Consider the following 17,726-nt stretch of genomic DNA (forward strand, 5'->3'; position numbering starts at 1 on the left):
TGTTTCAAACACGGGGACACGCACATCATGTCTGTTTCAAACACAGGGACAGGCAGATCATGTCTGTTTTAAACACAGGGATACGCACATCATGTCTGTTTCAAACACAGGGACAGGCACATCATGTCTGTTTTGAACACAGGGACACGCACATCATGTCTGTTTCAAACACAGGGACACGCACTTCATGTCTGTTTTAAACACAGGGACACGCACATCATGTCTGTTTCAAACACAGGGACACGCACATCATGTCTGTTTCAATCACAGGGACACGCACATCATGTCTGTTTCAAACACAGGGACACGCACATCATGTCTGTTTCAAACACAGGGATACGCACATCATGTCTGTTTCAAACACAGGGACAGGCACATCATGTCTGTTTTGAACACAGGGACACGCACATGATGTCTGTTAAAAACACAGGGACACACACATCATGTCTGTTTCAAATACAGGGACACGCACATCATGTCTGTTTCAAACACAGGGACACGCACATCATGTCTGTTTCAAACACAGGGACAGGCAGATCATGTCTGTTTTAAACACAGGGATACGCACATCATGTCTGTTTCAAACACAGGGACACGCACATCATGTCTGTTTCAAACACAGGGACACGCACATCATGTCTGTTTCAAACACAGGGACACACACATGATGTCTGTTTCAAACACAGGGACACACATGCTGTCTGTTTCAAACACAGGGACACACATGCTGTCTGTTTTAAACACAGGGACACGCAGATCATGTCTGTTTTAAACACAGGGACAAACACATGATGTCTGTTTCAAACACAGGGACACGCAGATCATGTCTGTTTTAAACACAGGGACAAACTCATGCTGTCTGTTTTAAACACAGGGACACACATGCTGTCTGTTTTAAACACAGGGACACGCAGATCATGTCTGTTTCAAACACAGGGACAGGCACATCATGTCTGTTTTAAACACAGGGACACGCACATCATGTCTGTTTCAGCCACAGGGACAGGCACATCATGTCTGTTTTAAACACAGGGACACGTACTTCATTTCTGATTCAAACACAGGGACACGCACTTCATTTCTGATTCAAACACAGGGACACGCACATCATGTCTGTTTCAAACACAGGGACACGCACATCATGTCTGTTTCAAACACAGGGACACACACATCATGTCTGTTTCAAACACAGGGACACACATCATGTCTGTTTCAAACACAGGGACACACACATCATGTCTGTTTCAAACACAGGGACACACATCATGTCTGTTTCAAACACAGGGACACACACATCATGTCTGTTTCAAACACAGGGACACGCACATCATGTCTGTTTCAAACACAGGGACACGCATATCATGTCTGTTTCAAACACAGGGACACGCACATCATGTCTGCTTCGAACACAAGGACACGTACTTCATGTGTGTTTCAAACATAGGGACACGAATAAGTTATGCCTGTTTCAAACATAAAGGCACGCACATCATGTCTGTTTCAATCACAGGGACACGCACATCATGTCTGTTTCAAACACAGGGACCCGCACATTATGTCTGTTTCAAACACAGGGACACGCACATCATGTCTGTTTCAGACACAGGGGCACGCTCATCATGTCTGTTTCAAACACAGGGACACGCACATCATGTCTGTTTCAAACACAGGGACACGCATATCATGTCTGTTTCAGACACAGGGGCACGCTCATCATGTCTGTTTCAAACACAGGGACACGCACATCATGTCTGTTTCAGACACAGGGGCACGCTCATCATGTCTGTTTCAAACACAGGGACACGCACATCATGTCTGTTTCAAACACAGGGACACGCACATCATGTCTGTTTCAGACACAGGGACAGGCACATCATGTCTGTTTCAAACACAGGGACACACACATCATGTCTGTTTCAAACACAGGGACACGCACATCATGTCTGTTTTAAACACAGGGACACGCACGTCATGTTTGTTTTAAACACAGGGACACGCACATCATGTCTGTTTTAAACACAGGGACACGCACATCATGTCTGTTTCAAACACAGGGACACGCACATCATGTCTGTTTCAAATACAGGGACACGCACATCATGTCTGTTTCAAACACAGGGACACGCACATCATGTCTGTTTTAAACACAGGGACACGCACATCATGTCTGTTTCAAACACAGGGACACGCACATCATGTCTGTTTCAAACACAGGGACAGGCAGATCATGTCTGTTTTAAACACAGGGATACGCACATCATGTCTGTTTCAAACACAGGGACAGGCACATCATGTCTGTTTTGAACACAGGGACACGCACATGATGTCTGTTTTAAACACAGGGACACACACATCATGTCTGTTTTAAACACAGGGACACGCACATCATGTTTGTTTCAGACACAGGGACAGGCAGATCATGTCTGTTTCAAACACAGGGACACGCACATCATGTCTGTTTCAGACACAGGGACAGGCAGATCATGTCTGTTTCAAACACAGGGACACGCACATCATGTCTGTTTCAAACACAGGGACACGCACATCATGTCTGTTTCAAACATAGGGACAGGCACATCATGTCTGTTTTAAACACAGGGACACGCACGTCATGTTTGTTTTAAACACAGGGACACGCACATCATGTCTGTTTCAAACACAGGGACACACACATCATGTCTGTTTTAAATACAGGGACACGCACATCATGTTTGTTTTAAACACAGGGACGCACACATCATGTCTGTTTCAAACACAGGGACACGCACATCATGTTTGTTTTAAACACAGGGACGCACATCATGTTTGTTTTAAACACAGGGACACGCACATCATGTTTGTTTTAAACACAGGGACGCACATCATGTTTGTTTTAAAAACAGGGACACGCACATCATGTCTGTTTCAGACACAGGGACACGCACATCATGTCTGTTTCAAACACAGGGACACGCACATCATGTCTGTTTCAAACACAGGGACACGCACATCATGTCTGTTTCAAACACAGGGACACACACATCATGTCTGTTTCAAACACAGGGACACGTAAATCATGTCTGTTTTAAACACAGGGACACGCACATCATGTCTGTTTCAAACACAGAGACACGCACATCATGTCTGTTTCAAACACAGGGACACGCACATCATGTCTGTTTCAAACACAGGGACACGCACATCATGTCTGTTTCAAACACAGGGACACGTAAATCATGTCTGTTTTAAACACAGGGACACGCACATCATGTCTGTTTCAGACACAGGGGCACGCACATCATGCAGACCTGATTACCACTAAAATTTCCTGGTGTACAAATGAGGCTAAAAATGTGTACAATCAGAATTTTAAGGTGTACAATTCATTCTCGCGGTACACACTGTGCTTTATTCCCCCCCTCAAACCCCATTATTTAAAGACTGTAAATACATGCAAGAAAGAATTTGTGCTGAAAGTAAATTAAAACATTTTTGTTGAAAACAAAAACCCATACACTATTAGATATTTGAAAATGTGACACAAAACACATGATAGAAAAACAGAATTTTTATTTTTGACCTCTGAGGAAAATTTGCATCAGCTGCTGTCAGCAGTATTCAGTCAGCCCTTCATTTCTGTCACTGCACTGGTCAGTATTTTCTGGTCTCATACAGTCCTCTTTACACATTGCTTTCTAGGCTCACACAGTCCTCTTCAGACTTATATTTTTAACTCCTGAAGAACCCCATAATTAAGGTAGTCATGTTCCATCTTCACATAAAAACCCCTTCAGTGATGTACAGGAATATTCTCGATTGATTTTTTTAATTTTTTTTTTTTTGCGTATGATTTTAATGTCTGGCGTATAATCGTACAGCAGTCTTCAATTTCGTAAGATTGTACGCAAATTTCGTACAGTAACCAGGTCTGCATCATGTCTGTTTCAGACACAGGGACAGGCACATCATGTCTGTTTTAAACACAGGGACACGCACATCATGTCTGTTTCAGACACAGGTACAGGCACATCATGTCTGTTTTAAACACAGGGACACGCACATCATGTCTGTTTCAGACACAGGTACAGGCACATCATGTCTGTTTCAAACACAGGGACACGCACATCATGTCTGTTTTAAACACAGGGACACGCACATAATGTCTGTTTTAAACACAGGGACACGCACATCATGTCTGTTTTAAACACAGGGACACACATGATGTCTGTTTTAAACACAGGGACAAACACATGATGTCTGTTTCAAACACAGGGACACACATGATGTCTGTTTTAAACACAGGGACACGCAGATCATGTCTGTTTCAAACACAGGGACAGGCACATCATGTCTGTTTTAAACACAGGGACACGCACATCATGTCTGTTTCAGCCACAGGGACAGGCACATCATGTCTGTTTTAAACACAGGGACACGTACTTCATTTCTGATTCAAACACAGGGACACGCACTTCATTTCTGATTCAAACACAGGGACACGCACATCATGTCTGTTTCAAACACAGGGACACACATGATGTCTGTTTCAAACACAGGGACACGCACATCATGTCTGTTTTAAACACAGGGACACGCACATCATGTCTGTTTCAAACACAGGGACACGCACATCATGTCTGTTTCAAACACAGGGACACGCACATCATGTCTGTTTCAAACACAGGGACACGCACATCATGTCTGTTTTAAACACAGGGACACGCACTTCATGTCTGTTTTAAACACAGGGACACGCACATCATGTCTGTTTCAAACACAGGGACACGCACTTCATGTCTGTTTTAAACACAGGGACACGCACATCATGTCTGATTCAAACACAGGGACACGCACATCATGTCTGTTTTAAACACAGGGACACGCACTTCATGTCTGTTTCAAACACAGGGACACGCACATCATGTCTTTTTTAAACACAGGGACACGCACATCATGTCTGTTTCAAACACAGGGACACGCTCATCATGTCTGATTCAAACACAGGGACACGCACATCATGTCTGTTTTAAACACAGGGACACGCACTTCATGTCTGTTTCAAACACAGGGACACGCAGATCATGTCTGTTTTAAACACAGGGACACGCACATCATGTCTGTTTCAAACACAGGGACACGCTCATCATGTCTGTTTCAAACATAGGGACACGCACATCATGTCTGTTTCAAACACAGGGACACGCAGATCATGTCTGTTTTAAACACAGGGACACGCACATCATGTCTGTTTCAAACACAGGGACACACACATCATGTCTGTTTCAAACACAGGGACACGCAGATCATGTCTGTTTTAAACACAGGGACACGCACATCATGTCTGTTTCAAACACAGGGACACGCTCATCATGTCTGTTTCAAACACAGGGACACGCACATCATGTCTGTTTCAAACACAGGGACACGCACTTCATGTCTGTTTTAAACACAGGGACACGCACATCATGTCTGTTTCAAACACAGGGACTTGCACTTCATGTCTGTTTCAAACACAGGGACACGAGCTTCATGTCTGTTTCAGACACAGGGACACGCACATCATGTCTGTTTCAAACACAGGGACACGTACTTCATTTCTGATTTAAACACAGGGACACGCACTTAATGTCTGTTTCAACACAGGGACACGCACTTCATGTCTGTTTCAAACACAGGGACACGTACTTCATTTCTGATTCAAATACAGGGACACGCACTTCATGTCTGATTCAAACACAGGGACACGCACTTCATTTCTGATTCAAACACAGGGACACGCACATCATGTCTGTTTCAAACCCACGGACACGCACAACATGTCTGTTTGAAACACAGCGTAACGCACATCATGTCTGTTTTAAACACAGAGACACGCACATGATGTCTGTTTTAAACACAGGGACACGCACATCATGTCTGTTTCAAACACAGGGATACGCACATCATGTCTGTTTCAAACACAGGGACAGGCACATCATGTCTGTTTTGAACACAGGGACACGCACATGATGTCTGTTTTAAACACAGGGACACACACATCATGTCTGTTACAAACACAGGGACACGCACATCATGTCTGTTTCAAACACAGGGACACACACATCATGTCTGTTTCAAACACAGGGACACACACATCATGTCTGTTTTAAACACAGGGACACGCACATCATGTCTGTTTCAAACACAGGGACACGCACATCATGTCTGTTTCAAACACAGGGACACGCACATCATGTCTGTTTTAAACACAGGGACACGCACATCATGTCTGCTTCGAACACAGGGACACGCACTTCATGTCTGTTTCAAACATAGGGACACGCACATCATGTGTGTTTCAAACACAGGGACAGGCACATCATGTCTGTTTCAAACATAGGGACACGAATAAGTTATGTCTGTTTCAAACACAGGGGCACGCTCATCATGTCTGTTTCAAACACAGGGACACGCACATCATGTCTGTTTCAAATACAGGGACACGCACATCATGTCTGTTTCAAACACAGGGACACGCACATCATGTCTGTTTCAATCACAGGGACACGCACATCATGTCTGTTTCAATCACAGGGACACGCACATCATGTCTGTTTCAAACACAGGGACACGCACATCATGTCTGTTTTAAACACAGGGGCACGCTCATCATGTCTGTTTCAAACACAGGGACACGCACATCATGTCTGTTTCAAATACAGGGACACGCACATCATGTCTGTTTCAAACACAGGGACACGCACATCATGTCTGTTTCAAACACAGGGACAGGCACATCATGTCTGTTTTAAAAACAGGGACACACACATCATGTCTGTTTCAAACACAGGGACACGCACATCATGTCTGTTTCAAACACAGGGACACGCACATCATGTCTGTTTCAAATACAGGGACACGCACATCATGTCTGTTTCAAACACAGGGACACGCACATCATGTCTGTTTCAAACACAGGGACACACACATGATGTCTGTTTCAAACACAGGGACACACATGCTGTCTGTTTCAAACACAGGGACACACATGCTGTCTGTTTTAAACACAGGGACACGCAGATCATGTCTGTTTTAAACACAGGGACAAACACATGATGTCTGTTTCAAACACAGGGACACGCAGATCATGTCTGTTTTAAACACAGGGACAAACTCATGCTGTCTGTTTTAAACACAGGGACACACATGCTGTCTGTTTTAAACACAGGGACACGCAGATCATGTCTGTTTCAAACACAGGGACAGGCACATCATGTCTGTTTTAAACACAGGGACACGCACATCATGTCTGTTTCAGCCACAGGGACAGGCACATCATGTCTGTTTTAAACACAGGGACACGTACTTCATTTCTGATTCAAACACAGGGACACGCACTTCATTTCTGATTCAAACACAGGGACACGCACATCATGTCTGTTTCAAACACAGGGACACGCACATCATGTCTGTTTCAAACACAGGGACACACACATCATGTCTGTTTCAAACACAGGGACACACATCATGTCTGTTTCAAACACAGGGACACACACATCATGTCTGTTTCAAACACAGGGACACACATCATGTCTGTTTCAAACACAGGGACACACACATCATGTCTGTTTCAAACACAGGGACACGCACATCATGTCTGTTTCAAACACAGGGACACGCACATCATGTCTGTTTTAAACACAGGGACACGCACATCATGTCTGCTTCGAACACAGGGACACGCACTTCATGTCTGTTTCAAACATAGGGACACGAATAAGTTATGTCTGTTTCAAACACAGGGACACGCACATCATGTCTGTTTCAATCACAGGGACACGCACATCATGTCTGTTTCAAACACAGGGACCCGCACATTATGTCTGTTTCAAACACAGGGACACGCACATCATGTCTGTTTCAGACACAGGGACACGCACATCATGTCTGTTTCAAACACAGGGACACGCATATCATGTCTGTTTCAGACACAGGGGCACGCTCATCATGTCTGTTTCAAACACAGGGACACGCACATCATGTCTGTTTCAGACACAGGGGCACGCTCATCATGTCTGTTTCAAACACAGGGACACGCACATCATGTCTGTTTCAAACACAGGGACACGCACATCATGTCTGTTTCAGACACAGGGACAGGCAGATCATGTCTGTTTCAAACACAGGGACACGCACATCATGTCTGTTTCAAACACAGGGACACGCACATCATGTCTGTTTCAAACATAGGGACAGGCACATCATGTCTGTTTTAAACACAGGGACACGCACGTCATGTTTGTTTTAAACACAGGGACACGCACATCATGTCTGTTTTAAACACAGGGACACGCACTTCATGTTTGTTTCAGACACAGGGACAGGCAGATCATGTCTGTTTCAAACACAGGGACACGCACATCATGTCTGTTTCAGACACAGGGACAGGCAGATCATGTCTGTTTCAAACACAGGGACACGCACATCATGTCTGTTTCAAACACAGGGACACGCACATCATGTCTGTTTCAAACATAGGGACAGGCACATCATGTCTGTTTTAAACACAGGGACACGCACGTCATGTTTGTTTTAAACACAGGGACACGCACATCATGTCTGTTTTAAACACAGGGACACGCACATCATGTCTGTTTCAAACACAGGGACACACACATCATGTCTGTTTTAAATACAGGGACACGCACATCATGTTTGTTTTAAACACAGGGACACGCACATCATGTTTGTTTTAAACACAGGGACACGCACATCATGTTTGTTTTAAACACAGGGACGCGCACATCATGTCTGTTTTAAACACAGGGACGCACATCATGTTTGTTTTAAACACAGGGACACGCACATCATGTCTGTTTTAAACACAGGGACACGCACATCATGTCTGTTTTAAACACAGGGACACGCACATCATGTTTGTTTTAAACACAGGGACGCACATCATGTTTGTTTTAAACACAGGGACACGCACATCATGTCTGTTTTAAACACAGGGACACGCACATCATGTCTGTTTTAAATACAGGGACACGCACATCATGTCTGTTTCAAACACAGGGACACGCACATCATGTCTGTTTCAAACACAGAGACACGCACATCATGTCTGTTTCAAACACAGGGACACGCACATCATGTCTGTTTCAAACACAGGGACACGCACATCATGTCTGTTTCAAACACAGGGACACGCACATCATGTCTGTTTCAAACACAGGGACACGCACATCATGCAGACCTGATTACCACTAAAATTTCCTGGTGTACAAATGAGGCTAAAAATGTGTACAATCAGAATTTTAAGGTGTACAATTCATTCTCGTGGTACACACTGTGCTTTATTCCCCCCCTCAAACCCCATTATTTAAAGACTGTAAATACATGTAAGAAAGAATTTGTGCTGAAAGTAAATTAAAACATTTTTGTTGAAAAAAAACCCATACACTATTAGATATTTGAAAATGTGACACAAAACGAATGATAGAAAAACATAATTTTTATTTTTGACCTCTGAGGAAAATTTGCATCAGCTGCTGTCAGCAGTATTGAGTCAGCCCTTCATTTCTGTCACTGCACTGGTCAGTATTTTCTGGTCTCATACAGTCCTCTTTACACATTGCTTTCTAGGCTCACACAGTCCTCTTCAGACTTATATTTTTAACTCCTGAAGAACCCCATAATTAAGGTAGTCATGTTCCATCTTCACACAAAAACCCCTTCAGTGATGTACAGGAATATTCTCGATTGATTTTTTTAAATTTTTTTTTTTTGCGTATGATTTTAATGTCTGGCGTATAATCGTACAGCAGTCTTCAATTTCGTAAGATTGTACGCAAATTTCGTACAGTAACCAGGTCTGCATCATGTCTGTTTCAGACACAGGGACAGGCAGATCATGTCTGTTTTAAACACAGGGATACGCACATCATGTCTGTTTCAAACACAGGGACAGGCACATCATGTCTGTTTTGAACACAGGGACACGCACATGATGTCTGTTTTAAACACAGGGACACGCACATCATGTCTGTTTTAAACACAGGGACACACATGATGTCTGTTTTAAACACAGGGACAAACACATGATGTCTGTTTCAAACACAGGGACACACATGATGTCTGTTTTAAACACAGGGACACGCAGATCATGTCTGTTTCAAACACAGGGACAGGCACATCATGTCTGTTTTAAACACAGGGACACGCACATCATGTCTGTTTCAGCCACAGGGACAGGCACATCATGTCTGTTTTAAACACAGGGACACGTACTTCATTTCTGATTCAAACACAGGGACACGCACTTCATTTCTGATTCAAACACAGGGACACGCACATCATGTCTGTTTCAAACACAGGGACACACATGATGTCTGTTTCAAACACAGGGACACGCACTTCATGTCTGTTTTAAACACAGGGACACGCACATCATGTCTGTTTTAAACACAGGGACACGCACATCATGTCTGTTTTAAACACAGGGACACGCACATCATGTCTGTTTCAAACACAGGGACACGCACATCATGTCTGTTTCAAACACAGGGACACGCACATCATGTCTGTTTTAAACACAGGGACACGCACTTCATGTCTGTTTTAAACACAGGGACACGCACATCATGTCTGTTTCAAACACAGGGACACGCACATCATGTCTGTTTCAAACACAGGGACACGCAGATCATGTCTGTTCCAAACACAGGAACACGCACATCATGTCTGTTTTAAACACAGGGACACGCACTTCATGTCTGTTTTAAACACAGGGACACGCACATCATGTCTGTTTCAAACACAGGGACACGCACTTCATGTCTGTTTTAAACACAGGGACACGCACATCATGTCTGATTCAAACACAGGGACACGCACATCATGTCTGTTTTAAACACAGGGACACGCACTTCATGTCCGTTTCAAACACAGGGACACGCACATCATGTCTGTTTCAAACACAGGGACAGGCAGATCATGTCTGTTTTAAACACAGGGATACGCACATCATGTCTGTTTCAAACACAGGGACACGCTCATCATGTCTGTTTCAAACATAGGGACACGCACATCATGTCTGTTTCAAACACAGGGACACGCAGATCATGTCTGTTTTAAACACAGGGACACGCACATCATGTCTGTTTCAAACACAGGGACACACACATCATGTCTGTTTCAAACACAGGGACACGCAGATCATGTCTGTTTTAAACACAGGGACACGCACATCATGTCTGTTTTAAACACAGGGACACGCACATCATGTCTGTTTTAAACACAGGGACACGCACATCATGTCTGTTTCAAACACAGGGACACGCACATCATGTCTGTTTCAAACACAGGGACACACACATCATGTCTGTTTCAAACACAGGGACACGCACATCATGTCTGTTTCAAACACAGGGACACGCTCATCATGTCTGTTTCAAACACAGGGACACGCACATCATGTCTGTTTCAAACACAGGGACACGCACTTCATGTCTGTTTTAAACACAGGGACACGCACATCATGTCTGTTTCAAACACAGGGACTTGCACTTCATGTCTGTTTCAAACACAGGGACACGAGCTTCATGTCTGTTTCAGACACAGGGACACGCACATCATGTCTGTTTCAAACACAGGGACACGTACTTCATTTCTGATTTAAACACAGGGACACGCACTTAATGTCTGTTTCAACACAGGGACACGCACTTTATGTCTGTTTCAAACACAGGGACACGTACTTCATTTCTGATTCAAATACAGGGACACGCACTTCATGTCTGATTCAAACACAGGGACACGCACTTCATTTCTGATTCAAACACAGGGACACGCACATCATGTCTGTTTCAAACCCACGGACACGCACAACATGTCTGTTTGAAACACAGCGTAACGCACATCATGTCTGTTTTAAACACAGAGACACGCACATTATGTCTGTTTCAAACACAGGGACACGCACATCATGTCTGTTTCAAACACAGGGACAGGCACATCATGTCTGTTTTAAAAACAGGGACACGCACATCATGTCTGTTTCAGACACAGGGACACGCACATCATGTCTGTTTCAAACACAGGGACACGCACATCATGTCTGTTTCAAACACAGGGACACGCACATCATGTCTGTTTCAAACACAGGGACAGGCACATCATGTCTGTTTTGAACACAGGGACACGCACATGATGTCTGTTTTAAACACAGGGACACACACATCATGTCTGTTTGAATCACAGAGACAAGCACATCATGTCTGTTTTAAACACAGGGACACACACATCATGTCTGTTTGAATCACAGAGACAAGCACATCATGTCTGTTTTAAACACAGGGACGAGCACAACCTGTCTGTTTCAAACACAGGGACACGCACTTCATGTCTGTTTCAAACAAAGGGACACGCGTATTTTATGTCTGTTTCAAATATAGGGGCACGCACACCAAGTCTGTTTCAAACACAGTGACACGCATGTCATGTCTGTTTCAAACACAGGCAAATGCACATCATGTCTGTTTCAAACACAGAAACACGCATATCATGTCTGTTTCAAACACAGAGACACGCATATCATGTCTATGTTTTAAAAAAAACCCACTGATTCTGAAATCAAGTTCCACTAAAACAACGGAAGCCAAATTCAACAAAATGATATAATACAAAATTAGCCAGTTTCTTCAAGCACTAAGAAGCCTATTTCAAGGTTACACTGATCAATACTCATCATTTATTCTCAACAGTTCTTGCTATTAATTTTTATCTTATTTTCTTCTTTTCGTCACATAAGGTTTTTTTAAAGCTCATCGAGAATGCAGTTCAGGTCGCATTTCGTTTTGTTTAGAATTGAAAAAGCTCTAATCTGGTATGCATAAGATTAACATAAACTCGACTGGAGAGTCACGTGACACTTTGATGTTGTAACTAAAAATACATTTTTCGTGCCCAAGTTTGTACATGTATTCACTTTACATTCAAACAGAAGACAAAATCCACAATTTGTACTAAATGCAGACCTGATTACCACTAAAATTTCCTGGTGTACAAATGAGGCTAAAAATGTGTACAATCAGAATTTTAAGGTGTACAATTCATTCTCGCGGTACACACTGTGCTTTATTCCCCCCTCAAACCCCATTATTTAAAGACTGTAAATACATGTAAAAAAGAATTTGTGCTGAAAGTAAATTAAAACATTTTTGTTGAAAAAAAACCCATACACTATTAGATATTTGAAAATGTGACACAAAACGAATGATAGAAAAACATAATTTTTATTTTTGACCTCTGAGGAAAATTTGCATCAGCTGCTGTCAGCAGTATTGAGTCAGCCCTTCATTGCTGTCACTGCACTGGTCAGTATTTTCTGGTCTCATACAGTCCTCTTTACACATTGCTTTCTAGGCTCACACAGTCCTCTTCAGACTTATATTTTTAACTCCTGAAGAACCCCATAATTAAGGTAGTCATGTTCCATCTTCACACAAAAACCCCTTCAGTGATGTACAGGAATATTCTCGATTGATTTTGTTTTAATTTGTTTTTAAATTTTTTTTTTTTGCGTATGATTTTAATATCTGGCGTATAATCGTATACCGGTCTTCAATTTCGTAAGATTGTACGCAAATTTCGTACAGTAACCAGGTCTGTAAATGTTAACAAATCTGAGGTATATTGAAAATCAGGCAGTTGTAATTATAATTCATTATTATTGTGATTGTATTTGTATCATTACAACACGTGTGTTGTTACAGTCTTCATAATATAATAAAATACTAGGTAACCAAATGCCTTGTGTTTGTCGTCATTTCTGGTGTATACACGTGTTTTTGTTCTGTGTTTGTTTTGTTTTATAAATAGATAGTAATTAACACATCATTTTCATAGGAACAATTTAGTTTCATTCATTTAGCTGTATATGATTAATTATCATCCAGATAAATAAAGCGAAGTAACAAGAAGAGGTTTACAATCAAGAATCAGAGAGAAAACAAAAATGACCAGGAAATCAAAAAGATATCACTTTTTTTTAACTATAGTGTCTCCCCTTGGTCTGCGATCCACCAATCAATCGAATGCAAGCAATATTACAATCTACGATCTAATGTATACTTACTTGAACCGGCACTTTTGGAGCTGCCGGAGATTGACCCTGAAAAATACAATGATTGATTGTTGGATAAGATGCAACGGATTACTGATGATTGATTGTGGGTGAATACGTGTTTTTGCAATTTTTCATTTCTTAATTCGTTGGTTAACGTAGGCGCTGTTCACATGATCGACTTAAACCAACTGCATGTCCAAATTTTGCCGTCTAAAGTCTCAGGAATTGCCGAGGCCAAGTCGGCGAGAAGTTGACCATATGACGGTCTCTATTGGCGAGCTTTGAATTTCAACAAACTTTGTTCTGACAAAAAAGTTCGAAAGCATGTTGAAAGTTGGTTGAAAATCAGCCTTGTGAACTGACTTTTATTTTAAGGAGAGGTGGCACGAACAATCAAAACTGGCTTTTTGCAATTTTTGGGGCAACATTTTCATGTACTTTTAAACTAAAAAGCATGACAATTCACATTCATGCTCATGTTTAGCACTAGCACTAACATTTTGTGACAAATTGATGGATGCTTTCAGAAAAGTCCCCAAAAAGTAATTGTGACATCCTCGAAAAAAAACACGAATTCCGACTGAGGACGTTCGCATGGAATAAATCCGACAAATTCAACTAACAGGGACTGCTGCTCTACCTTGAAACATAAAGTGTTCACCAAGTGTACATATTTATAGCATTCACTCACTTTGAAAATCGTCATTTTATTGCAAATGAGAGGATGCAATTGACAAAATAAACATCATGCAGCTATTCTAGCGTGTTCAATGTACCTAAATATGCTGACAACCGAAATCACGTCATGGAACGATTTTGGACGAAAATTCCGTGTCACCTCTCACCTTAACTTGCCAGTATAGTCGAGTAATCTATCAGTCATTTTCTTTTGTTAGCAACCAGGCTCATCACAATCATCATCAACATCGTCATCGTCATCATCATTGTAGTCGTCGTCAGCATCATCATCGTCGTAAGCATCATCGTAGTCGTCGTCGTCATCATCATCATCATCATCATCATCATCATCATCATCATCATCATCATCATCATCATCATCATCATCATCATCATCGTAGTCGTCGTCGTCAGCATCATCATCATCGTCGTAAGCATCATCATCGTCGTCGTCGTCGTCGTCAGCATCATCATAGTCGTCGTCACCATCATCATAGTCGTAGTCGTTATCATGATCATAATCGTAGTCATCATCATCATCATCATCATCATCATCATCATCGTCATCATGGTCATGCTAATCACTCACTGCAGGTGAAGGTTTGAGTAACAGTGAAGTCGGCTTTACACTGACACACGCTCGCCACGCAGGATGAGTTGGCCACAGTGCACGCTAAGACCTCGCTGCACGCGGAATACACCTCGCCCTGTTGTGGTTCTAACGAGCAATACACAACAGTTAATGTTACAGTGATTAAGTAGCATGAAGCAATATAAAAACAGTTAGTCAATATGTGGGCATCTAACTGAAAGATAAACTCCTCAAACCAGTTTTCGGCGAGACTACATTCAGAGAGTCTCGGCTAACCATACCCGAAGACGATTCAGGCTCCATGTACTGATTTGTGGCGTCATTTTGCTTCATTCAATCAAGGAGTTATTCTCCATACTTTTTTTCCTCTCTCTAAAGACAAGAAATACAATTAATAAATTGCCCTGAACTTCGAGAACAAAACATTTCTTCAAAACAATATAAGATGTTTGGTGGCTTGTTGTCAGACCAGCTTTTTTGTTGGTCCAAGGGGACCATATCGTCTTTTGTTTCATCTTTATCGACCAAGGCCGAAGGCCGCGGTTGATAAAGATGAGACAAAAGGCGATATGTTCTCCGAGGACCAACAACAAAGTGCTGGTCTGACAACAAGCTACCAAACATCGTTTTTGTCATCATTTTGGTTGTGCAACAAAATGCACAATAACCCACAGGGAGACGAATTGTTAGAATCCAACTCCGGGCCACAAAGCATCGTCACAGTAGCACGAGATAACACGTCAAACTTGTTTGTGACGTCAAACGTAGCTTGTTGACGCTTTTCTTCCAGTCTGAAAATGTACAGAGCTGCGATCATACCTGTGAATTCAGTAAGTGTTGAGCATATTTCTTTTCTTTTAAGTGTTTATGACTTTTCGTTGTGGATTTTGCGATTACAGAGATAAGTTGCAAATTGACCATGAGTCGCCGCGGTAATTATCAACATTGATTGGGTCTTTGAGAGTGAATGCTTACAATCGTTTTCCTCGGAAACACAAATCCAAAGCCACGATGGTTCCACACATCAAACAATCAGCCTGATTGGCTTTTACTTTGACAATCCACGTTTCACATGAAAGCTCAAACCCATTCACCACCTCGAGTTATTGCATGGGGAACATGAGATTTATTTGCCAGGTGTTTGTGAATGAAAACTCGTGAAAATGATGACAATATTGTTTGTATGCTTAGTATTAGGGAAGTCTCTTGTTAAGTGTACTCAAACCAATTGGGACGTCCTCTATACTAATTTTTAAAGTAATACATTTAGGGGAATCACTGCTGAGGGGTTAGTTAGGGTTAGGGTTAACCCTAACTAACCCATAAGAGGTTGCAATTGACAAAATAAACATCATGCAGCTACTCTAGAGTGTTCAAAGTACCTAAATATGTTCAAAGTACCCTAACCCTAACCGTAACCCGAATTCAATGCTTTAGCTTCACAAACATCCACGATGCCCTCAACGTTAATTTGTTCGCCTACGGACGGACGGACGGACGGACGTGTGATACTACTGGCACACATCGCAACCATTGTGAGATAGGTACCACAGTAGTACCACACAACACAACAACAGTCAGATAGGTATCTCAGTAGTACCACACATCACAACCACAGTCAGATATGTATCACAGTAGTACCACACATCACAACCAGCCAGATATGTATCACAGTAGTACCACACAGCACAACCACAGTCAGGTAGGTACCACAGTAATACCACACATCAAAACCACAGTCAGATAGGTATCACAGTAGTACCACACATCACAACCACAGTCAGATAGGTATCACAGTAGTACCACACATCACAACCACAGTCAGATAGGTATCAGAGTAGTACCACACATCACAACCACAGTCAGATAGGTACCACACATCACAATCACAGTCAGATAGGTATCACAGAAGTACCACTAATCACAACCACAGTCAGATAGGTATCACAGTAGTATATAGTACCACACAACACAACCACAGTCATATAGGTACCACAGTAGTACCACACATCACAACCACAGTCAGATAGGTACCAAAGTAGTACCACACAACACAACCACAGTCAGATAGGTACCACAGTAATACCACACAACACAACCACAATCAGATAGGTACCACAGTAGTATCACACATCACTACCACAGTCAGATAGGTATCACAGTAGTACCACACATCACAACCACAGACAGATGGGTACCACAGTAGTACCACACATAAAAACTACAGTCAGATAGGTACCACACATCACTAGCACAGTCAGATAGGTATCACAGTAGTATCACACAACACAACCACAGTCAGATAGGTATCTCAGTAGTACCACACATCACAACCACAGTCAGATATGTATCACAGTAGTACCACAC

The 17,726-nt window shown here is 42.4% G+C and overlaps 1 protein-coding gene across 1 annotated transcript in view; it reads right to left on the minus strand.

The window, feature by feature from the left end:
* The window catches only part of LOC138948331 (uncharacterized), a 322,492-nt gene that overhangs the window by 10,340 nt on the left and 294,426 nt on the right, over positions 1-17,726 (minus strand). Inside the window, exons 34-35 of the mRNA XM_070319840.1 lie at positions 15,357-15,485; positions 14,099-14,134 (exon numbers count right to left, since the gene is read on the minus strand). Of these exons, the coding sequence (XP_070175941.1) occupies positions 14,099-14,134; positions 15,357-15,485 (165 nt within the window). The remainder of the gene's footprint in view (positions 1-14,098; positions 14,135-15,356; positions 15,486-17,726) is intronic.

This window comes from Littorina saxatilis, linkage group LG15 (assembly GCF_037325665.1).
Source record: "Littorina saxatilis isolate snail1 linkage group LG15, US_GU_Lsax_2.0, whole genome shotgun sequence".
NCBI classification, from domain to species: domain Eukaryota; kingdom Metazoa; phylum Mollusca; class Gastropoda; order Littorinimorpha; family Littorinidae; genus Littorina; species Littorina saxatilis.